The sequence below is a fragment of the Cuculus canorus genome, chromosome 5, assembly GCF_017976375.1.
Source record: "Cuculus canorus isolate bCucCan1 chromosome 5, bCucCan1.pri, whole genome shotgun sequence".
NCBI lineage: Eukaryota > Metazoa > Chordata > Aves > Cuculiformes > Cuculidae > Cuculus > Cuculus canorus.
Window position 1 is genome coordinate 12,337,878 of NC_071405.1, and position 18,128 is coordinate 12,356,005.

General features: G+C 41.5%; 1 protein-coding gene across 1 annotated transcript; it reads left to right on the plus strand.

The window, feature by feature from the left end:
• Positions 1 to 10,761: 10,761 nt before the first annotated feature.
• On the plus strand, positions 10,762 to 17,571 carry SVIP (small VCP interacting protein). The gene is made up of 4 exons (XM_009564500.2): positions 10,762 to 10,918; positions 13,595 to 13,645; positions 15,892 to 16,005; positions 16,811 to 17,571. Exons 1-4 carry the CDS (start codon positions 10,856 to 10,858, stop codon positions 16,823 to 16,825), a joined length of 243 nt encoding a protein of 80 aa, XP_009562795.1. The 5' UTR covers positions 10,762 to 10,855; the 3' UTR covers positions 16,826 to 17,571.
• The last annotated feature ends 557 nt before the right edge of the window (positions 17,572 to 18,128 follow it).

Consider the following 18,128-nt stretch of genomic DNA (forward strand, 5'->3'; position numbering starts at 1 on the left):
GTATAAGTCACAGCCCTTTCACTGGGGCAAGACCTTTGCTAAAGAGCTTTGGTACACAAAAGTTTCTCAGGAAAGTTTTCTGCATTAAGCATCTGACTTGGTGCTTCCCAAATACCACCTATACTAGCTAAACTTTTTGCTGAAGCTCCTCAAAGAAGGGCAGCCTGAGGCAAACACCCACCTGACGAATATCAGTCCAAGCAGCTCGAGTTTGTCAGCATTAGAAAAAGCTGAAACCGAAATCTTGTCATGCTAAGTGTCAGGAAACTTTAAGTGACATAAGCACTTCTGTCTATAATAACTGCATGTAGAAACAGAGAATTGAAACAGTGCTTTTCCAAGGCTCACTACATGGACAGAGGGTTTTGCAAGATCATCCCTGACAAAAGTAGTTGGAAAATGATAGGAAATAGCTGAGAGAAAAGAATGTGAAATGCTGGCAATACACGAAACGTGGGAGTATAAATGCTAAAATGTCACAGGATGAAGGAATGTGCTTATTAAACCCTTTTGTGTTAGTTTCTTCTGACAAGGTGTACCCGTGCCTCTTCTGTGGTCAGCATTTTAAAGCAGTAGACTGCCTGTTCCGTCCAGGAACAGCTACAAGGTGTCTTTTCCGAAGCAAATTAATGGTGCTCTAACCAGCCCATTTCAAACCACCAAACTTTCTGCCTGAGAGACAATGCAAACTCTCAGTTTCTATAGCAATGAAAAATCCTTTTGTTACCCCTCTAGCAAAGTTCTCACCTTCGTGCCCATTAAGCATTTATTTGTGTTTATAAATGCATGTGTGCACGTGTACACTGCCATGGTTGAAAAAGTGTTTCCCTGGAAAGGCTCAGGGCCTCCTTGTTAGCACTTTAGTTGGCAATTAATAAGAATATGCTTGATTCACCAAGAATGTATATCAGAGGACAGTAAATCATGGGAACATGAAATCCTCCTCCCATTGCCATTCTCTTCTACTATGGGATTAAAACATTAACAGTCTGAGAGACTGATGTGTCCTGAAAAACTACAGCAACTATTTCTGGAAACATCAGTGAATAAAGACAACTTACTGCAATCAGATTTGTGGGTAACATGATGCACAGACAAAGTTCTGGGAGTTTCCCACACCTTTATTATTTCCTGAATTTCACTATGGTTATTGGGATGCAACCTATACGAACTTCATGATAATTTCTGTTAAATTATTCCTAAAGCCTTCATTAAATATAGTCAGTCACACCAGAAAGTAGAAGTTTAAGTAAGTGTAGATTTATTACTTCTTACAAAACACTCAATTTCAAATGGGATAATAAAGAAACGACATAATTCATTTATTGTTAAGCGATATAGTATAATTGCAAATATTTATTCTAATGGTCTGGCAAATGTTCATGTTTTTCCATATAGATCTGACAATTTTAAATATTAGAACATTCTAGAACTCCATTATGATGTTATATAATTGCTTTTTACTTTTAGGTTTTTGATTTCTATTCATTGGACTATGATGTGACACTACACTGTAAATTAAGTCCTAATATCATTAACTCATGAATTTATTACTAGACACAGTCTATGTGTCTAGGTAAAGATAAGGTATTTTCTTCTCTTCTTCCACAGAGGTCATTAAGGCAAAAAAATATTGCTACATACATGGAATCGTACAAACAGGTTGCCATATGAGTGAAGAGACCATGGAATATCAACATAGCAAACAGATGCCAGAATGCATGCACCCATGAGTATTGGTGACAGGATTATTCACCTACCACCAAAAGTTTTATCCTCAAGATCTAGTCTTATACTCTACACCAAAAACGAAGGAGAAAAAAGGTAGATGTCAGCCAAGTATGCTGTCAGACACTCCAGCATCTGTTGACTGCAAACATCAATTTCTGGTGCTTTGTTTTGGTACAGGAAATGTGTAAAGGCTTAAGTTTTAAGTCACATTTCCAAGATGAGAGGAAAATAAATGCATAGAATGGCTTCAGTTGGAAGGAAACTGAAATATCATCTAGATCCAACACCCCTGCCATGGGCAGGGACATGCAACTTCCTTTTGGGTTCCGCCTTCCCAATACTGCAATACTGATTTAAAATGTATAACTGAATCCAAGTGTTCCCCACTGAGCAGATGCAAGAGGTTTTAAAAATACAAAACAAAACCTACACACCAACAGTACAAGTTCACTTATGTATGAAAATACCACAGCCTAGTAGAAGACTCTGTAGGATGCCCCAGCTCTCGCAGCCCTGCTCTTTATACATCATGCTCTTTGCAAAGGCCTAAGCATTTCTCAAGTCTGAGGAGGTAACTCTAAAATATGATCCATGGTAACGAGCAGTCAACCAGTAAAAGACCCAAACAGGAAAGGGTTAGAACATCTCTATGAATCCAATTTTGACGATAAAATTCAAGAATGTAACCTTTTAATATGGTATGTTAAAGCTGTACAAGTCTCCAGGAAGAGAGACACTATGGCAGGGAACAGATTGTGAACCCCTTCTCAAACTGGTGAGGGTTAGTAGACATGCAGAACACAGATGCGCAGGAGCTTAATTCCATTCTGTACCCAAGATTTAAAACTGGTACCCCAGGCAGGGCTAGAGAGTGTCAGGTGCCCAGAGAAAGAAAGCTGAATGTACAAAGGCCAAAAATCATCTGCTCTCATCCTTATCCAATTGTGGGAAAACAGGCTGCATTTTATTTGCTTTAGAAGTTATTTTATGCCAAATAACACAAAGCGTATCTCTGCTAACATGCTAGAGGGAGAAAGCATATGCATCGCTGTATATCTTGGAAAGGAGTCTATCGCACAGTGATTTTTCAAACTGTGTAGTGCCACAAAGGCAAGCAGAGTGCAAATTGACCTTAAAAAGCAGTGAAATCTTCCTTCTCGGTTTTAACTGCCCTTGTACTCAAGCACAAGCTATTTCATGATGCAAATTTATCCTTAGAAGTTGTGACTGTAAACAGATGTTCTTTTGGCAGCCCCTGATTTCTGTCTGAGGTATTCTGGACTGATAAATGCATCATATGAACATGTTCAGCACAGTACCTACAGCATTTTTTTGTTTTAGCTAGAAAAGAAATTTGAAGGAGTTTCACCAGGATTCACAGTTTATCATTAGATGCTGGACAGACAGTCAAACAGGATGTCCATGTGCTTTTACAGATAGTATTCAAGGATATGATGCCACTGAGTTGTACACTGAATTTTCCCAGAAATTTCAGCGTGAATGTTTCTTTTGCACAGACGGAAAAATCTATAGATGGAAGGCTTGTATGCAGTGCACAAGTTTTTAAGTCACCAGCTAGCAGCATCTTTAAATCTGAAAATTCGTCTTGCTTCTGTGAAGCAGATCATGACAAGCCACTAGGAAAGATGGGAAACTAATGGAAAAGGATTCATTGCTAATGAAGGAAAAGTACCAAGCTGAAAGCTTCTGAAGTGAGTCAAGCCATAGCTTAAAAAAGCTCAGCTTCCATGGATCTCAAAAGAAGTTGTACTCTCAGAGATCATAAGTAGCCTGCATTGCAGTCTGACATTCACAGAAACCCCTAATCTAAAATAGAAAAAGAAATTTGAGAAAACTCATGAAGTGAACATTGAGTATCTGCATCCATAATTGATAATTAAGCATTACACCATATTCGCTCACCTCTGGTTAGAATGAGCTAGAATAATAAATATTTCTTTTTAAATCACTTTGCTACATTCTTTAAAACAACTCTCAAACTTTCAGTTATGCTGAAAACTAGTACATTTCATTTGTCCTGAAATATTAATAGCATATTTTCATCTAACTACTCCTTACAGATCCCATGCCCTCTCTACATTTTGTGCCAAATTATACAGATGTAAGCAAGGGGAAAAAAAAAAAAGTTCACTATTATTTCACTGCTAATGTTCTACTATGCATGTTTTTTTTCCTAAAGTTAGTGATTTAAGAGCTAGTTTTTTAAATTGTCCAAAACCTGATGCTATCTAGAAATTTTCAAGTCACATTTCCAGACAGGTACAAATCAGTTCCTATCAGATGTAAGTATTGAGACACAGACCTATAAAAAGATACAAAATACTAAGGCACTGTCTTGTATTTATGCTATGAGACTGTCTCTTTTCTCTTGCCCCACAAGCAATTATTATAATTAAGATCCTGATTTGGCAACAAGAACAGATCCTTATCTTTTCATACCATGGACACTGATGGAACTACTAAGAGGGCACCGAGTTGAGAATTAACTTATGTTTTAAAATTTCATGATCTCTGTGACAGAATTCAGCCTCCCCATATATAAAGAAAACATTATGAGTAAAAACCATCAAAGTCCTACAGTTTATTAAATTCTTACACCAGTACTCAGAGCTTGTGTCTCCAGTAATGGCCTTTCGCACGTCTGTTCTTGAACCCCTCCTTGAGAAGGAAGGGGCCAGAACAAAGCGGCTGAGGCTCTGAAATCAGCATCATTGCCAATTGCAATATATTCAGTGCACCTAAGGCAAAGCAGAGCCCTCCTGTTTGTTAGGGCTAACCACTTATTGGCTGGATTATCCGTATTTTATAAAGCACTTGAATGGCTCTGAAGAGAACAGGACAGAGCTGGAGGTGGTTCCAGTCCAGCTTGCTCTCCTGTAACTGACAGGACTCCATAGCACATTCCCCTGCATTGCAGGCGGCATTTACACAGAGACAAGAATGCTTCAACAACCAGAAATTGATTTTCCCCTTTAATTTACTACTCAGATGATGGTGACATGCAACATTCAGCCAGAGAAGAAGTAACTGAAGTGGGACTGATTTAGTACAACAGCTGTGGATAGCATCAGGCTTGAAGGCTTGCTAACCAAACCTGACAGACACCCATTGCACATCACGTCACTGCCCATTAGGTTTGTGCTTACTCTCATGGAAATCAGTGGCAGCGTTTGTATTGAGTAGCTTCAGCCCTTTCCTATTGATATTGCAGCTGATGGCTAACAACCATAGGGTAACATATTAGAGCCACAAAGACTTATATAAACACCCACAGATGCTGCAATTACTTTTCCAGTAGACAGCCTGGCACTAAGCTGTTCCATGCCTTTCCTGGAAAGGGCTCAATGGCTCAATGCTTTAAAAGCTGCCTATGGTAAAAGCAAGTACTGCTGATTCCCAAACCACAGTTATGACTGGGTCACAGCCTCTCTTACAGTAAACTGCCTTTTCTTGAAGAAAGATTCCCAAAGTTCAAAATTCAAATGAGCTTGAAGAGAGGTATGATAAGTAACTAAACATTCCCAAGCTAAATTCCAACTATATTTTAATTACTAGTGAGTTTTCTTTTTAAATAAAGAAACATGATAATTTTCTAAACTATCAACCTCTCTCTCTCTGGGTTTATGTGCAAAAGCAATAATACAAATCCTCCACTATCACTAAGTGCCTATGTTAAAAGATCAACAATACAATTGCTGTGCCCCTTTAGAACTTGCACTTCAAAGATTCTCCTTTGCAATGGCATAACGACATGATGTGTTTCAGAAGTCTGAGGTATTGAAAAAGACATTTATGGGCAGACTGAGTACATGTAAAGCCTAATTTTCACCCTGGAAGTAACAAGTCATCAACCTGTGAGTCACTTGGACGGGGTTCTTGAAACAATTTCCCTTGTACCTGCAATATCCTGAATACACAACAGAGCAGGGCAAAAACTGCCTTTTGTTCCCCCCTGTGGTTCTTGTCAGTTATCATAAAAAGCTTTCTGACACTTCCAGAAATGTAGCAGATAGTAGCATCTTCATTCCTATTCAAAGCCACATTGCCTGTAATATCAAAACAAAACAATAAATTTTAGGTGTGGTAGTTACGATTTGGGAAATACAGGACATTTTTGTGTCAACAGTACCACCTGCTGGATTTCGAGATGATATGAGAGTTAGAGACTCCTCAACGTTGCTAACAGTCAGATTAAGATGCAATTCAATATCTTTCTTGCACAAATGCCACCATAACTAAACCATTACAAATGAAGAGATAACAAACTGCCAGATCTACTAATGAGCCGCCAGAAATATGCAGAAAAGTCACTGACGTTTTCAAGATGCATTTTTTGTTAAATTAGATATTCAAAACTCACTACACACAATTCAAACTGGTCAGCCTAGCAGCCCCATTTAAAAACAATGTGCTACTACTATTAACGTCAGTGTTAAGCATGGTTTTTTTTGTTTGTTTTTAAGTTGATTACGTAAGTAAAGTGTCATTCCACTGCAATATCATTTGGCAGGGTGGGGGAAATGGACAGAAATGCCTCTAAAGCATTAAAACAAATGATTAAAAAACCCCTTATTATCTCTTACTATTGAGCTACCGGACATTAATATCTCTCATCTCATTGCATCACAAAATACTCAGCATGCAATTAATCAAAAAGCACTGCAACCCTTAATAGAGAAGGGCATTCTTTGCTCTCTCAAGTGATCACTCCTGTGTTTATTAAGATGAAATTCACATCTAAAAGGGGTACAGAGGGAAGCTCTGCACTATTCATACCCAACACGGGGAGCAAGTTTCCAGGAGAAAGCAAACCAGAAATTGAGCAGTAAGGATTAAGAGACTCTGAAGATAAACAGGTAACTACAATCGCATGTTTCCAGGTATGTTTCCTGAGGCAGCACAGATGAATCCTGCCAAAAAACAAAGGACAGGCCTGTGTTCTACTAGTGCTATCACACATCACACAGTCATCCCAGGAAATCAGCTACCCCGGTGCCACACGCCAGAGAGCTCTCCATCAGTCCTTACCCAGCTCTTGGAATACAGCAAGGCTAACTCCTCACTCATACAGAGCCCAAGTTACCCCAAAAATCTGAATTCATACCTAGTTTTCAAGCTATCACTGACTATTTGTGTATCCAAACACACAAAGAGCCTGTTGAATTCATTTCAAACTACACATTCTCAGAATGTGCTTCTCAATAAATAGCTTTCTGACTGCCTTATGCAGGCACTTCAAAAGATCTCAAGATTTTCTTGAGCCACCCATCTTTTCAGTTATGTCTTACCAGCTTAAACTACCAGAAAGCTGTGCTCTCTTTACGCGAAGTTCTGTCCAAGAGCGCTTTAGTCTTCCTCTACTCTTTTAGATGCAAGAAAGCATATTTTGGCTGCTCTTAGGGGTTATCTACCTGATGGATCAAACAGGGTACTGCAACCAGCTGAGTTCTAACCTGAAGCTTGACAAACACCAAGTACTTAATTCATATAGCCACAAGACAAGAGCATCTTGATACTTCAGAAATTAAAAAAAAAAAAAAGGTTTTATTACAAAGGAGAAAAGTAAATCATAACACACCACACTGTGCAACAAGAAAGTTACAGTACCACTGCTGCAGCCCCTAGGACAACACCACACAGTCCAGCTGCTCTGCTAAAGGTCCTGTGCACTCCTGCAGACAATCTCAGCCTTGTTAGTGAGGGATAGGCAGCAGGCGACTCTCCTTCTGCTCCCTCTTCCATAAACCTGATTAATCTCCCAATATGACACCAAGACTCCCTACGCCCAGTTTGGAAAGGACCATGCTGTCACTTGTGTAAAGTACTTAATTCAGCAATGTGGTAACCTTCTCCGATGACTAAATATAGCTGCAGAGAACAAACACAAGAACTTAAATTAGTATTTCCAATACAGTATGACATCACAGGCTCATAGAATAAATCATAAGACAAGAACATTAGTGCAAAAAGATATACCTTGTTCAAAATTAGGGAGGCAGGAAAGAAGCTGGACAGATGTCGCATTGTAATGAAGAATACATATTATATTCCTCACACAATCCTTGGGGATTGATGCATACACCAACACTTAAATACAGGAAATGCTGTTCAACAGGGTGATGGTGGAGTCTGCTATAAATAACTACAAAAGAAGGTGGAAAAAAATCAAGAAAAAAAAAGGAGAAATAGTTGAAGAGTCAGAAAAGAGAAAAAGACTTCTGGGGCGTTGGACTAAAGGTCCCTTCCAACCCCAAATATTTTAGGATTCTGTGAAAACTCAGTTTTCTTTGAAACTGTGTTTTTCCAGACACTGTTCATTCTTTGGAGATGATAATGTCTTGTGTGAAGTAGGATCTGTGCTGAACAGACGTATCTTCTTCTCTAATCACCTGTGTTTGCAGCCTTTCACTTCTTAAATGCAAGGTCAAGCAGAAGGCTGGAGCCAGCTCCAAATTAGGAAGAGATATGAGTGTTGTGAAGTTCATAACAGCATTAAAATTAGTCTTTGTAAAGTGATAGAATATGCATAAGATTTCTGGGCAAATTTATACATATGCTTGTAAGTGGCCTCAAGTTGTGCCAGGAGAGGTGCAAACTGGATATTAGGAAAAATTCCTTCACTTATCGGGCACTGGAAGAGGCTGCCCAGGGAGATGGTGGAGTCACCATCCCTGGAGGTATTTAAAAGAGGGTTAGATAAAGTGCTTAGGGATATGATTTAGTAGTGGACAGTACAGTTGGACTCAATGATCTCAAAGGTCTCTTCCAACCTAGTGATTTTATGAAGTGGGAAATATATTCTGTCTCCTCAGCACTTGTCTTGCTGCACAATTGCAGATCACTCCCTAATGTTGCCCAGGGCTGATTAAAGGATGCTTGCTTTCTCAAACTCCAAAGAGTATTTATTTGCTGGCATTTTGGTATCACAGTGGTTTTTTACAGACACCGTTCATCTTTTGGAGATGATTATGTCTTGTGTGAAGCAGGATCTGTGCTGAACAGATGTGTCTTCTTCTCTAATCACCTCTGTTTGGAGTCCTTCCCTATCTCAAATGCAAGGTCAGACAGAGTTGGCTCCAAAGCTCCAAATTAGCAAGAGATTTGACTGTTCAGAAGTTCATAACAACATTACAATGAGTCCTTGGAAAGTAATAGAATATGCATAAGATTTGTGGGAAAATTTACACACACGTGTGTAAGTGGGAAATATATTCTGTCCCTAGCTCTTGTCCCGCTGCACAGGATAGATGGAGATCACTCCCTTGTGTTGCCGAGGCCTGATTAAGGGGTGTTCGCTTCCTAAAACTCCGAAACAAGTCTTAAAGACTTTATTTGCTGGTTTTTTTTTGGTATCAGCGTTTTTTTACAGACACTGTTCATTCTTTGGAGATGATAACACCTTGTGTGAAGTAGGATCTGTACTGAATAGATGTGTAGTCTTCTCCAATCACCACTGTTTGGAGTCTACCTCAAATAAAAAGGCTGATTGCTTTCTAAAACTCCAAATCAAGTTTTAAAGACTTTATTTGCTGCTAACTTTGGTATCACAGTATTTGGTAACATCTTGTGTGAAGAAGGATCTGTGCTGAACAGATGTGTCTTCTGTAATCACCTGTTTGGCTTATATATTAAAGGCAAGGTCAGACAGAGAGCTGGAGCCAGCTCCAAATTAGCAAGAGATTTGCCTGTTGTGAAGATCATAATAATGCTAAAATTAGGGCCTGGAAAGCATGAACACGAATGTTTTTTTTGGGAAACATGCACATATGCACCCTCCGGCCTGGACAGACGCACACATTCCTGGGTTGAAAACTGGTTGGATGGCCGGGCCCAGAGAGTGGTGGTAAATGGAGTTAACTCCAGCTGGAGGCCAGTTACAAGTGGGGGGTTCTCAGGGCTTGGTACTGGGTCCAGCCCTGTTCAATGTCTTTATCAACGACCTGGATGAAGGCATTGAGTGCACCCTTAGCAAGTTTGCAGATGGCACTCAGCTGGGAGGAAGCGTGGATCTGCTGGAGGGTAGGGAGGCTCTGCAAAGGGATCTGAACAGGCTGGACCACTGGGCTGAGACCAAAGGCATGAGGTTTAACAAGGCCAAATGCCGGGTCCTGCACTTGGGGCACAACAACCCTATACAGTGCTACAGATTAGGGGAAGACTGGCTAGAAAGCTGCCTAGGGGAGAAGGACCTGGGGGTAATGGTTGACAGCCGACTGAACATGAGCCAGCAGTGTGCCCAGGTGGCCAAGAAGGCCAATGGCATCTTGGATTGTATCAGAAACGGTGTGACCAGCAGGTCCAGGGAGGTTATTCTGCTCCTGTACTCGGCACTGGTGAGACCACACCTTGAGTACTGTGTTCAGTTCTGGGCCCCTCACCACAAGAAGGATGTTGAGGCTCTGGAGAGTGTCCAGAGAAGAGCAACGAAGCTGGTGAGGGGGCTGGAGAACAAGTCTTATGAGGAGCAGGAGCGGCTGAGGGAACTGGGATTGTTTAGCCTGGAGGAGGCTGAGGGGAGACCTTATTACTGTCTACAACTACCTGAAAGGAGGTTGTGGAGAGGAGGGAGCTGGCCTCTTCTCCCAAGTAACAGAGGACAGGACAAGGGGGAATGGCCTCAAGCTCTGCCAGGGGAGGTTCAGGCTGGACATCAGAAAAAATTTTCACGGAAAGGGTCATTGGGCACTGGCAGAGGCTGCCCAGGGAGAGGGTCGAGTCACCTTCAGTGGAGATGTTTAAGGGAGGCGTGGACGAGATGCTGAGGGACATGGTTTAGGGAGTGCTAGGAATGGCTGGACTCGATGATCCAGTGGGTCTCTTCCAACCTGGCGATTCCACGATAAGAGGGAATATATTCTGCCCCCAGCTCTTGCCTCGCCGCACAGGATCGATGGAGGCCTCCCTCCCCCATCGCACAGGCTCGACTAAAGGCTGTTCGCTCCCTAAACCTCCTGATGGCGCCTCGGAGTGTTTATTTCCCCGCGCCCTGGCTCTCCGCCCGCCGCGGGGGGAGGATCCTGGCGGCCCCGTGACGGGGCGGTGCTGCCAGAGCGCGGTGCTTGCCCCGGGGCCGCCGCCTCCTCCCGCGCCCGCCGGGCTCGCCATGGGGCTGTGCCTGCCCTGCTTGGGCGGCGCCGTCAAGGACGTGGTGGAAACCCCCGACCCGGTGAGCGCAGGTGGACGGAGGGAGGGATAGAGGGAGGGATAGAGGGAGGGGTGCAGGGAGGGATCGGGGCCGCCCTTCCTTCCGTGGAGGCCGCCGGGCGGTTCTGCCCGGGCTGTGCCGAGCCCAGAGACAAGCGGTTACTGGTACAGAAAGTGGATTGTGTGTGATTTAGAATCAAAGAGTAGTTTGGGTTGGCAGGAACCTTAAAGATCATCCAGTTCCACCCCCTCTGCCGTGCGGAGGGACATCCTACTGGATCAGGCTGCCCAAGGCCCGTCTAACCTGGCCTTGAACCTGGGCCATCCACAGCTTCCCTGGGCAACCTGTGCCAGAGCCTCACCACCCTCATGATGAAGAAATTCTTCCTTATATCAAGTCTAAATCTGCCCCTCTCCAGTTTATACCCATAGGCCCTCATCCTGTCACCACAAGGCTTTGTAAACAGTCCCTCCCCAGCTTTCCTTTAGCCCCTTCAGGTATTGGAAGGTCACTATAAGGTCTCCTCGGAGCCTTCTCTTCTCCAGACTAAACAAGTCCAACTCGTAAGTCTGTCATAGAGTCATAGAACCACTATGTTGGAAAAGACCTCTTAGACCATCGAGTCCAACCATTCCTATCTGCCACTAAACCATGTCCCTGAGTATCTCATCTACCTGTCTTTTACATACCTCCAGGGATGGTGACAGCCATCTTCCTGGGCAGCCTCTGCCAGTGCCCAGTGACCCTTTCGGTGAAAATTTTTTTCCTGGTGTCCAGTCTGAACCTCCCTTGGTGCAGCTTGAGGCCATTCCCCCTTGTCCTATCACCTGTCACTTGGGAGATGAGGCCAGCACCCATCTCTCTACAACCTCTTTTAGGTAGTTGTAGAGAGCAATAAGGTATCTCCTCAGCCTCCTCAAGGCTAAACAACCCCAGTTCCCTCAGCTACTCCTCATAAGACTTGCTATGCAGCCCCTTCACCAGCTTTGTTGCTCTGTCCTCATATGGGAGGTGCTCCAGATCTCTGATCATCTTTGTAGCCCTCCTCTGGACCCATTACAACAGTTCCATATCCTTATGTTGATGATTCCAGAACTGGACACAATATTCCAGATGAGGTCTCACAAAAGAGGAATAAAGGGGGAGAATCACTTCCCTCAACCTGCTGGCCACGCTTCTTTTGATGCAGCCCAGGACACAGTTGGCCTTCTGGGCTGCGAGCACACATTGCCAGCTCATATCAAGCTTTTCATCAACCCACATTCCCAAGTCCTCCTGTGCAGAGCAGCTCTCAATCACGTCATGCCCCATCCTAGACTGAAATCAGGGAAATGTGGATGTAACAACAGTGTCCCTCTGATAGCATGTTTTCTTTCAAACTGTTTTTCCAGACACTGTTCATTCTTTGAAGATAATATCTTGTGTTCAGTGTGATCTGCGCTGAACAGATGTGTCTTCTTCTATAATGACCTCTGTTTGCAGCTTTTCCTTATCTCAAATGTCAGGTCAGGCAGAGAGCTAGCTCCAAAGCTCCAATCAGCAAGAGATTTGACTGTTGAGAAGTTCATAACAGCATTAAAATTAGTGCCTGGAAAGTAGTAGAATATGCGTAAGATTTCTGGGCAAATTTGTATATACACATATAAACAGCCTCAAGTTGTGTTGGGGGAGGTTTGGATTGGACATAAGGAAAAATTTCTTCACTGAAAGGGTTATGAGGCACTAGCAGAGGCTCCCCAGGGAGGTGGTGAAGTCCCCATCCCTGGAGGTATTTAAAGGATGGGTAGATGAAGTGCTTAGGGATATGATTTAGTACTGGATACTGGACAGGTACACTTGGACTCTTATGATCTCAAAGGTCTTTTTCAATCAAGTGATTCTGTGACTCATATAGAGACGGTAGGTTTAACGTTTGTGCCATAATTGACCCTCATTTTAACCAGAAATGGGGAAAACTGCTTTTCTCTCTAATGCTCGCTGATGGTCCCTTTAACTTCTTAAGGCAAATGAAGGGAGATTTAGATTAGATATAAATGTTTTTCTGTGAGTGTGGTAAGGCCTGGAACAGTTTACCCACTGAAGTTGTGGCTGCTCCACCCCAGAGGTGTTTGAGGCAAGGTTGGGTGAGGCTTTGAGCAACCTGGTCCAGTGGAAGGTATTCTTGCCCATAGCAAGGGGATTGGAACTGGATAATTTTAGGGTCCCTTCCAACCCAAACCTTTGTATGATTCTGTGATTCCAAAAAAACCTCAAGAGGATGAAATTCCTCCTATGCAGGTAGGAACCCATTTCTATGCTTTTATACCCCTCATGAGGATATTGCTGGGGAGAGGAAAAGGAGCCCCATTTGGACTGGAAGAGGGAGCTTTCCTCTTTTTAGACTCTAAAGGGACATTTCAGATGCTGTGTGCCGCCTTATTCTGACCTCAGTTTAGAGTGAAGGCGTAAATGCAGGCAGCTGAATAGAGATTTCTGGTGACATTTCGCTGTAGGGATGTCAGCAGCTGCTCTTCCAGTGTATTAGTCACTAAAACCACTTTGTTCTTGCAGACTGATGGACAGAGGGAAAGATGATGCTAATTGACTTATGGGCAGCAGTTTGCATTACACTTTTGAGTCACGTTTAAAAATTAAGACTTCAAAAAAATTACAGACTGTATTGGAATAGAATTTGACTGTCTTCTACATTTTATTTAGGAAGTAAAAAGAAGACAACTAGCAGAAGCTGCTGAAAAGAGACAGATGGAGGTAATGTCTGATAAAGCACCATTTATTCAAAATACATTTTTGTAATTGGTTTATGGGGAAAATACACAGGGCTTCTGTGGTAACACTGGATATTCATGTCTGGATTGTAGGAATTGTCATCAAATATTTTCATATTATTGTTAATATTTTACCTTTATACCATTTTTAAATATACATTTGCAGTAGAGTTTCACAGTTAAGTAGGTGTGCAGAGACTATTGCAAGATAACTGAGTTTGTCTGAACAGAAGTTTTGCAGTAGTTAGAAAACAACCGAAGAACTGAAGTTTATAATTCCCCCCCCCCCCAAGACTTTAAAACAAAAGATTGAGAAATATATCAACCCAGATTTGTCAAACAGTTGCGGTGACAATGTAATGTGTTGCTGCCCTTGTACTTCTCTTAGAAATGCAGGTTATGGGCACTTGCCAGTTCAGTTTATCAGCATGGAAACAATTGAGCATGTTTCTCAGCTCAAATTCCAGCAAAGAAGTAATATTATCTTATTCTTCTATCTTTTTAAGTTTACTAAGCTGTAACTACTTAAATATTCTTAAAGTTAGAAGAGGTAGGATGCAAATGTTCTAGGGTAGTGTAGAACTAGTCAACCTGTTTTTTCTTTTCTGTACTTCTCAGAAAAGGCTTATAACACACACACCATGCAAAATCTACAATAAATTGAAAAAATGTATCTTGGAGACCACAGCTGAACGATGGAGAGGGAAGAATGTGTTGTTTGTATGAGTGATAGGGACATTATATATTAAAATAAAAATTGACTATTATTGATGGCCATCTTGAACTGGTTTTGAGGGAGTTAAGTGAATATTGGAGAAACAGCTGAGTGATGCTTTGGAGTCCTTCTGTCAAAACTCTTGATTTTGTGTTGGACTACATATTAAAAGCAATCTACATGAAGTCTTAAATCACAAAGGGTGTTCTAATCATAATTGTAGGAAATACAATTTTGAGAAGTGTGTGAAAGGGAAAAAGTTTTCCTGGGAGAAAGGAGAAATGAAGGAGCTTTAGCTATCGATGACTGAAGTTCTGTAGGACCTGTTAAGCTGCTAAAGAAAAATGTCAGGGACGGGGAGTCTGTTACTCTGCTTAGAGTTTTCCTGTGCATGCTTCTTAACTGCTTGTTATTCAGCCTGAAGTTGTGCGAGATGTTCTTCCTTCTGTAGAGACAGTCTGGGTACCTGACTTGCTTGGAAGACTGGTTGCCTAAAAGCTAGACATCACAGGGTCTAAGTAAGTTAGCATGGATCAGATTTGCCTTAGCTCATAGGGGATTGTGTTTGTCATCAAGACCTTGCATTTCTAGTGAGGGTTTCAGGTGTCTTCCCGTGGTAGATTTTAACATCTTTTGTATAGCTATGCTGTAGTGTTGTAATGCTAAACTTAGCTAAGATTCAGTTTTTAAAACTTATTTCTAAGTTCACAGGGTTAACTTTGTCCATAGTTCTGGTATGCCTGTCTAGATCCCCATTAGATCATCACAGTGAGGATGTGAAGCAGGCAGTTAACAGGTTTCTGATCTGTGTACTACTACTGTCCATATGTCCTGTGAAGTTTGAAGAGTAGACTTTCTCACAGGTCACAATTTAGAAGTTGGATTTCATATGGCCTGGACTAATGCTACTAACAAAACCTTTTTTCTCCCCTTCATGTAAAGTTCCCATCGATTTCTGTAGTAGCTATCCAGAGCTTGTGACTTTCTCTGACTGTTTATTGAGCATTGCAATAGAAGCTGTCATCATGATTTCCATCATCTGTATCCTATCTCCAATAGCCTTTGAAAAGAGATAGAAGTGAATGGGTGATGAACCTGCTAAAGTCCTTGGAAGTTGTCTGCCCGAATCGTCTCCTCTCAGTTAATTGTGTTTGAGGGAAACACGAACACTGGAAACAACACAGGCTAAAAAATTATGGGAATTTCAGGAAGGGAAGTTCTGGTTCTGCATCTTAGGATGCAAAGCAGGTACACATAATTGCATTGAATGCGTTCACCTGGATGTAATAACTATGTGAAACAAAAATATCTCACATACCTATGGGACCAAGAGCTCAAAGTAGGAAGGGGTACTCTGAAAATTCTGCCTGGAGGCAATAGTAGCATTACTTACTTAATGTTTCAGTCTTTTCGGGCAAACCAGAGTTCACAAAATAACATTGCCAAGACTTGCAGTTTGATTTCCATACAGAAAGACAGCTAACTGGTCTTAACCCAAATGTGTTTTCTCCCAGGCTTCCTCTCGCGGTATTAAGAATGTTTACTCTGTAGAGCAAAAGAAAAAGAAACAGGAAGAAATAGAAAAAAGAGTTGCAGCCTCAGGTTCTGGAGGAGAAGGAGGACTAAGAGTAAGTCTGAAAAAGAAATAAGATGATGCAACTGTCCATATACTCACTAAGAAAATGCTGGTTTGTTGATATATTCAAGATGGAATAACTTGAGAAAAAAAAACAAGAAAAAGGGAAATGGAATAGAAATGGAAGCATGTGTCATTATCAGGCAGTGATCTCGATGAGACTTGATTTCTGGGACACAAAGACAGCAAGGATGGCAGACAGCTTTTCCCTCCCCATGCCCTCCTCCATTTTCTGCACCTACAATGTATCACTATTCCAGTACTCCTAGCACTGGGGACCTCCTCACCGAGTTGACCTGTACTCAGTGTCCTTTTTTGGTACTCATTGAGATTGTCTGCCTTCCCTCAGTTTATGAAAAATGTTTGAACTAAGTACAGTCATGGCTTTGGGTTTCATGTATCTCTGTCTCTACAAAAGAAACATACAGTGGTGGCCTAGATACTGAGGAACTTTGTTACTACTACTACTACTACTTTCTAGTGTAAGCTTAATCTCAGAAGACCAGGCAGAGATTTAATTAAGAATTAGAATCTGTCCAATAGATGCATCTGGTTATTGAAACATTGGTTTCCTAAGCCTTCATCGCTTAATCCTCATTGCCATATACAATTCAAGGGCAAGGAGTTTGTATAAGCTGACCCTGGTGGACTGCAGGTCCATTGCTTGCTGGATATAAAAGGTGTTAAAATGGGGAATTTGTTATCTTTGGACATATGAGGGCTGGTTTGTTTCGTTTTCCTTTCTTTCCCCTATCTTCATACAAACCTATGATATGTTTTGTTGTTTTTGTCTTTAGTGGCAGGTTGGATAAAGAAGCATGACTTCTGAAGAGAAGATTGATGTTTACTGCCAATAACTTGCCAGTTTCTGCAGCTGAGTAGCTCTTACTCATCATGTGGCTTTTGCTGTTTGCATATGAAGACTCAGCAGTACTTTGCCATTGTGGGAGGACAGATGTAGAAACATAGCTAAACTTTTAAGAATTAACTCTGAACACTAAGTTATGGCCAATTTTGTCTCTGTTTTATATGCATGTTTTATTGTTTCCCTGTCAAGGGAGCGAGATGGGTTTTCTCACTTAGTAGAGGCCTCAGTACCTGCAGTCAGTCAGTATACTGTCTGGTGAGTTGATGTGTCTTTGTCTGCGTATGACTGGCTTAGGCACAGCTCCAGTGCCCGTGTGTTCTTTTTGATGCTTATTTCAAGCTCTACAATTAAACTTTTCTCAGTCCTCATGTAAAAAGTTGTTCATAAATATATATATTTGAATATGTGGGCAACAGCATTTCCTCTTCAGTTTCCTAATGGCTCTTGAACTGCGTAGGGATTTAGTGCCTTTTTTAAAATAAGAATGCTGGTCCTTGAATATGGAAGCTTTTTGTGACACCAGTTAAAAAAATAGAAACCTTTATAAACCCTGTGTACTTCTAGCAGGAAATATGTTTTGTTATAAGTCTAGTAATTGTTCTCATTTTCTGATGTGAATTTCTTCTGAGTCTGTAAGTATTTATAATGAATACTGGAAGTTAAACATTAAATTAAAAATAGTGTTATTAATTGTTCTCCTTTATTACCACAAGAGGGCAGTGCTGCACTTCTGAGAGTTTTAAACAACAAAAAGCAAAAGACTTCATCTCTTGGCTGGTTCATTTCCTAAAGTTTCTGTTCTATCTAGGTGGGTTTGTTAGAACACACTAATATTTGCCAAATGCTCGATACTGTTGCTTTTGTTCTGTATTCTTCATTGTCTGTAATCTCTTTCCCCAACCTGAAACTGCCTTTGATAATGTAGAGCCACCCAAATACTATGTTACAACCAGACTTTCAAACTAGAGGCCTCAAGCCACAGCTTTGGTATACGAGGGACATTTGTTCCAGCATGATCAATGCTCAGAACCTAGCTCTGATTTTCCCTGGAGAGAATTATGCTTGGCCCCATTTTTGACCCAGTTTAGGCTATAAAGCCTTTTTTTTTCTTGAACTAAATATTTTTTCTTTCTTTCCCAGTATTGTCTCACACTGTCTTAGGAGCACAGTCCTGATATAATGAGTTTCCTGGCCTAGCCTTCAGAATTGAGTTGAGAAGGGAGACTTCTCAATATTAATATAATGGT

Excerpts from the sequence above, each read along its gene's own strand:
- SVIP (XM_009564500.2), top strand. The coding sequence starts at position 10,856 with ATGGGGCTGTGCCTGCCCTGCTTGGGCGGCGCCGTCAAGGACGTGGTG. Across the intron at positions 10,919-13,594 it reads TGGTGGAAACCCCCGACCCG|GAAGTAAAAAGAAGACAACT; the intron begins GTGAGCGCAGGT and ends CATTTTATTTAG. Across the intron at positions 13,646-15,891 it reads CTGAAAAGAGACAGATGGAG|GCTTCCTCTCGCGGTATTAA; the intron begins GTAATGTCTGAT and ends GTTTTCTCCCAG.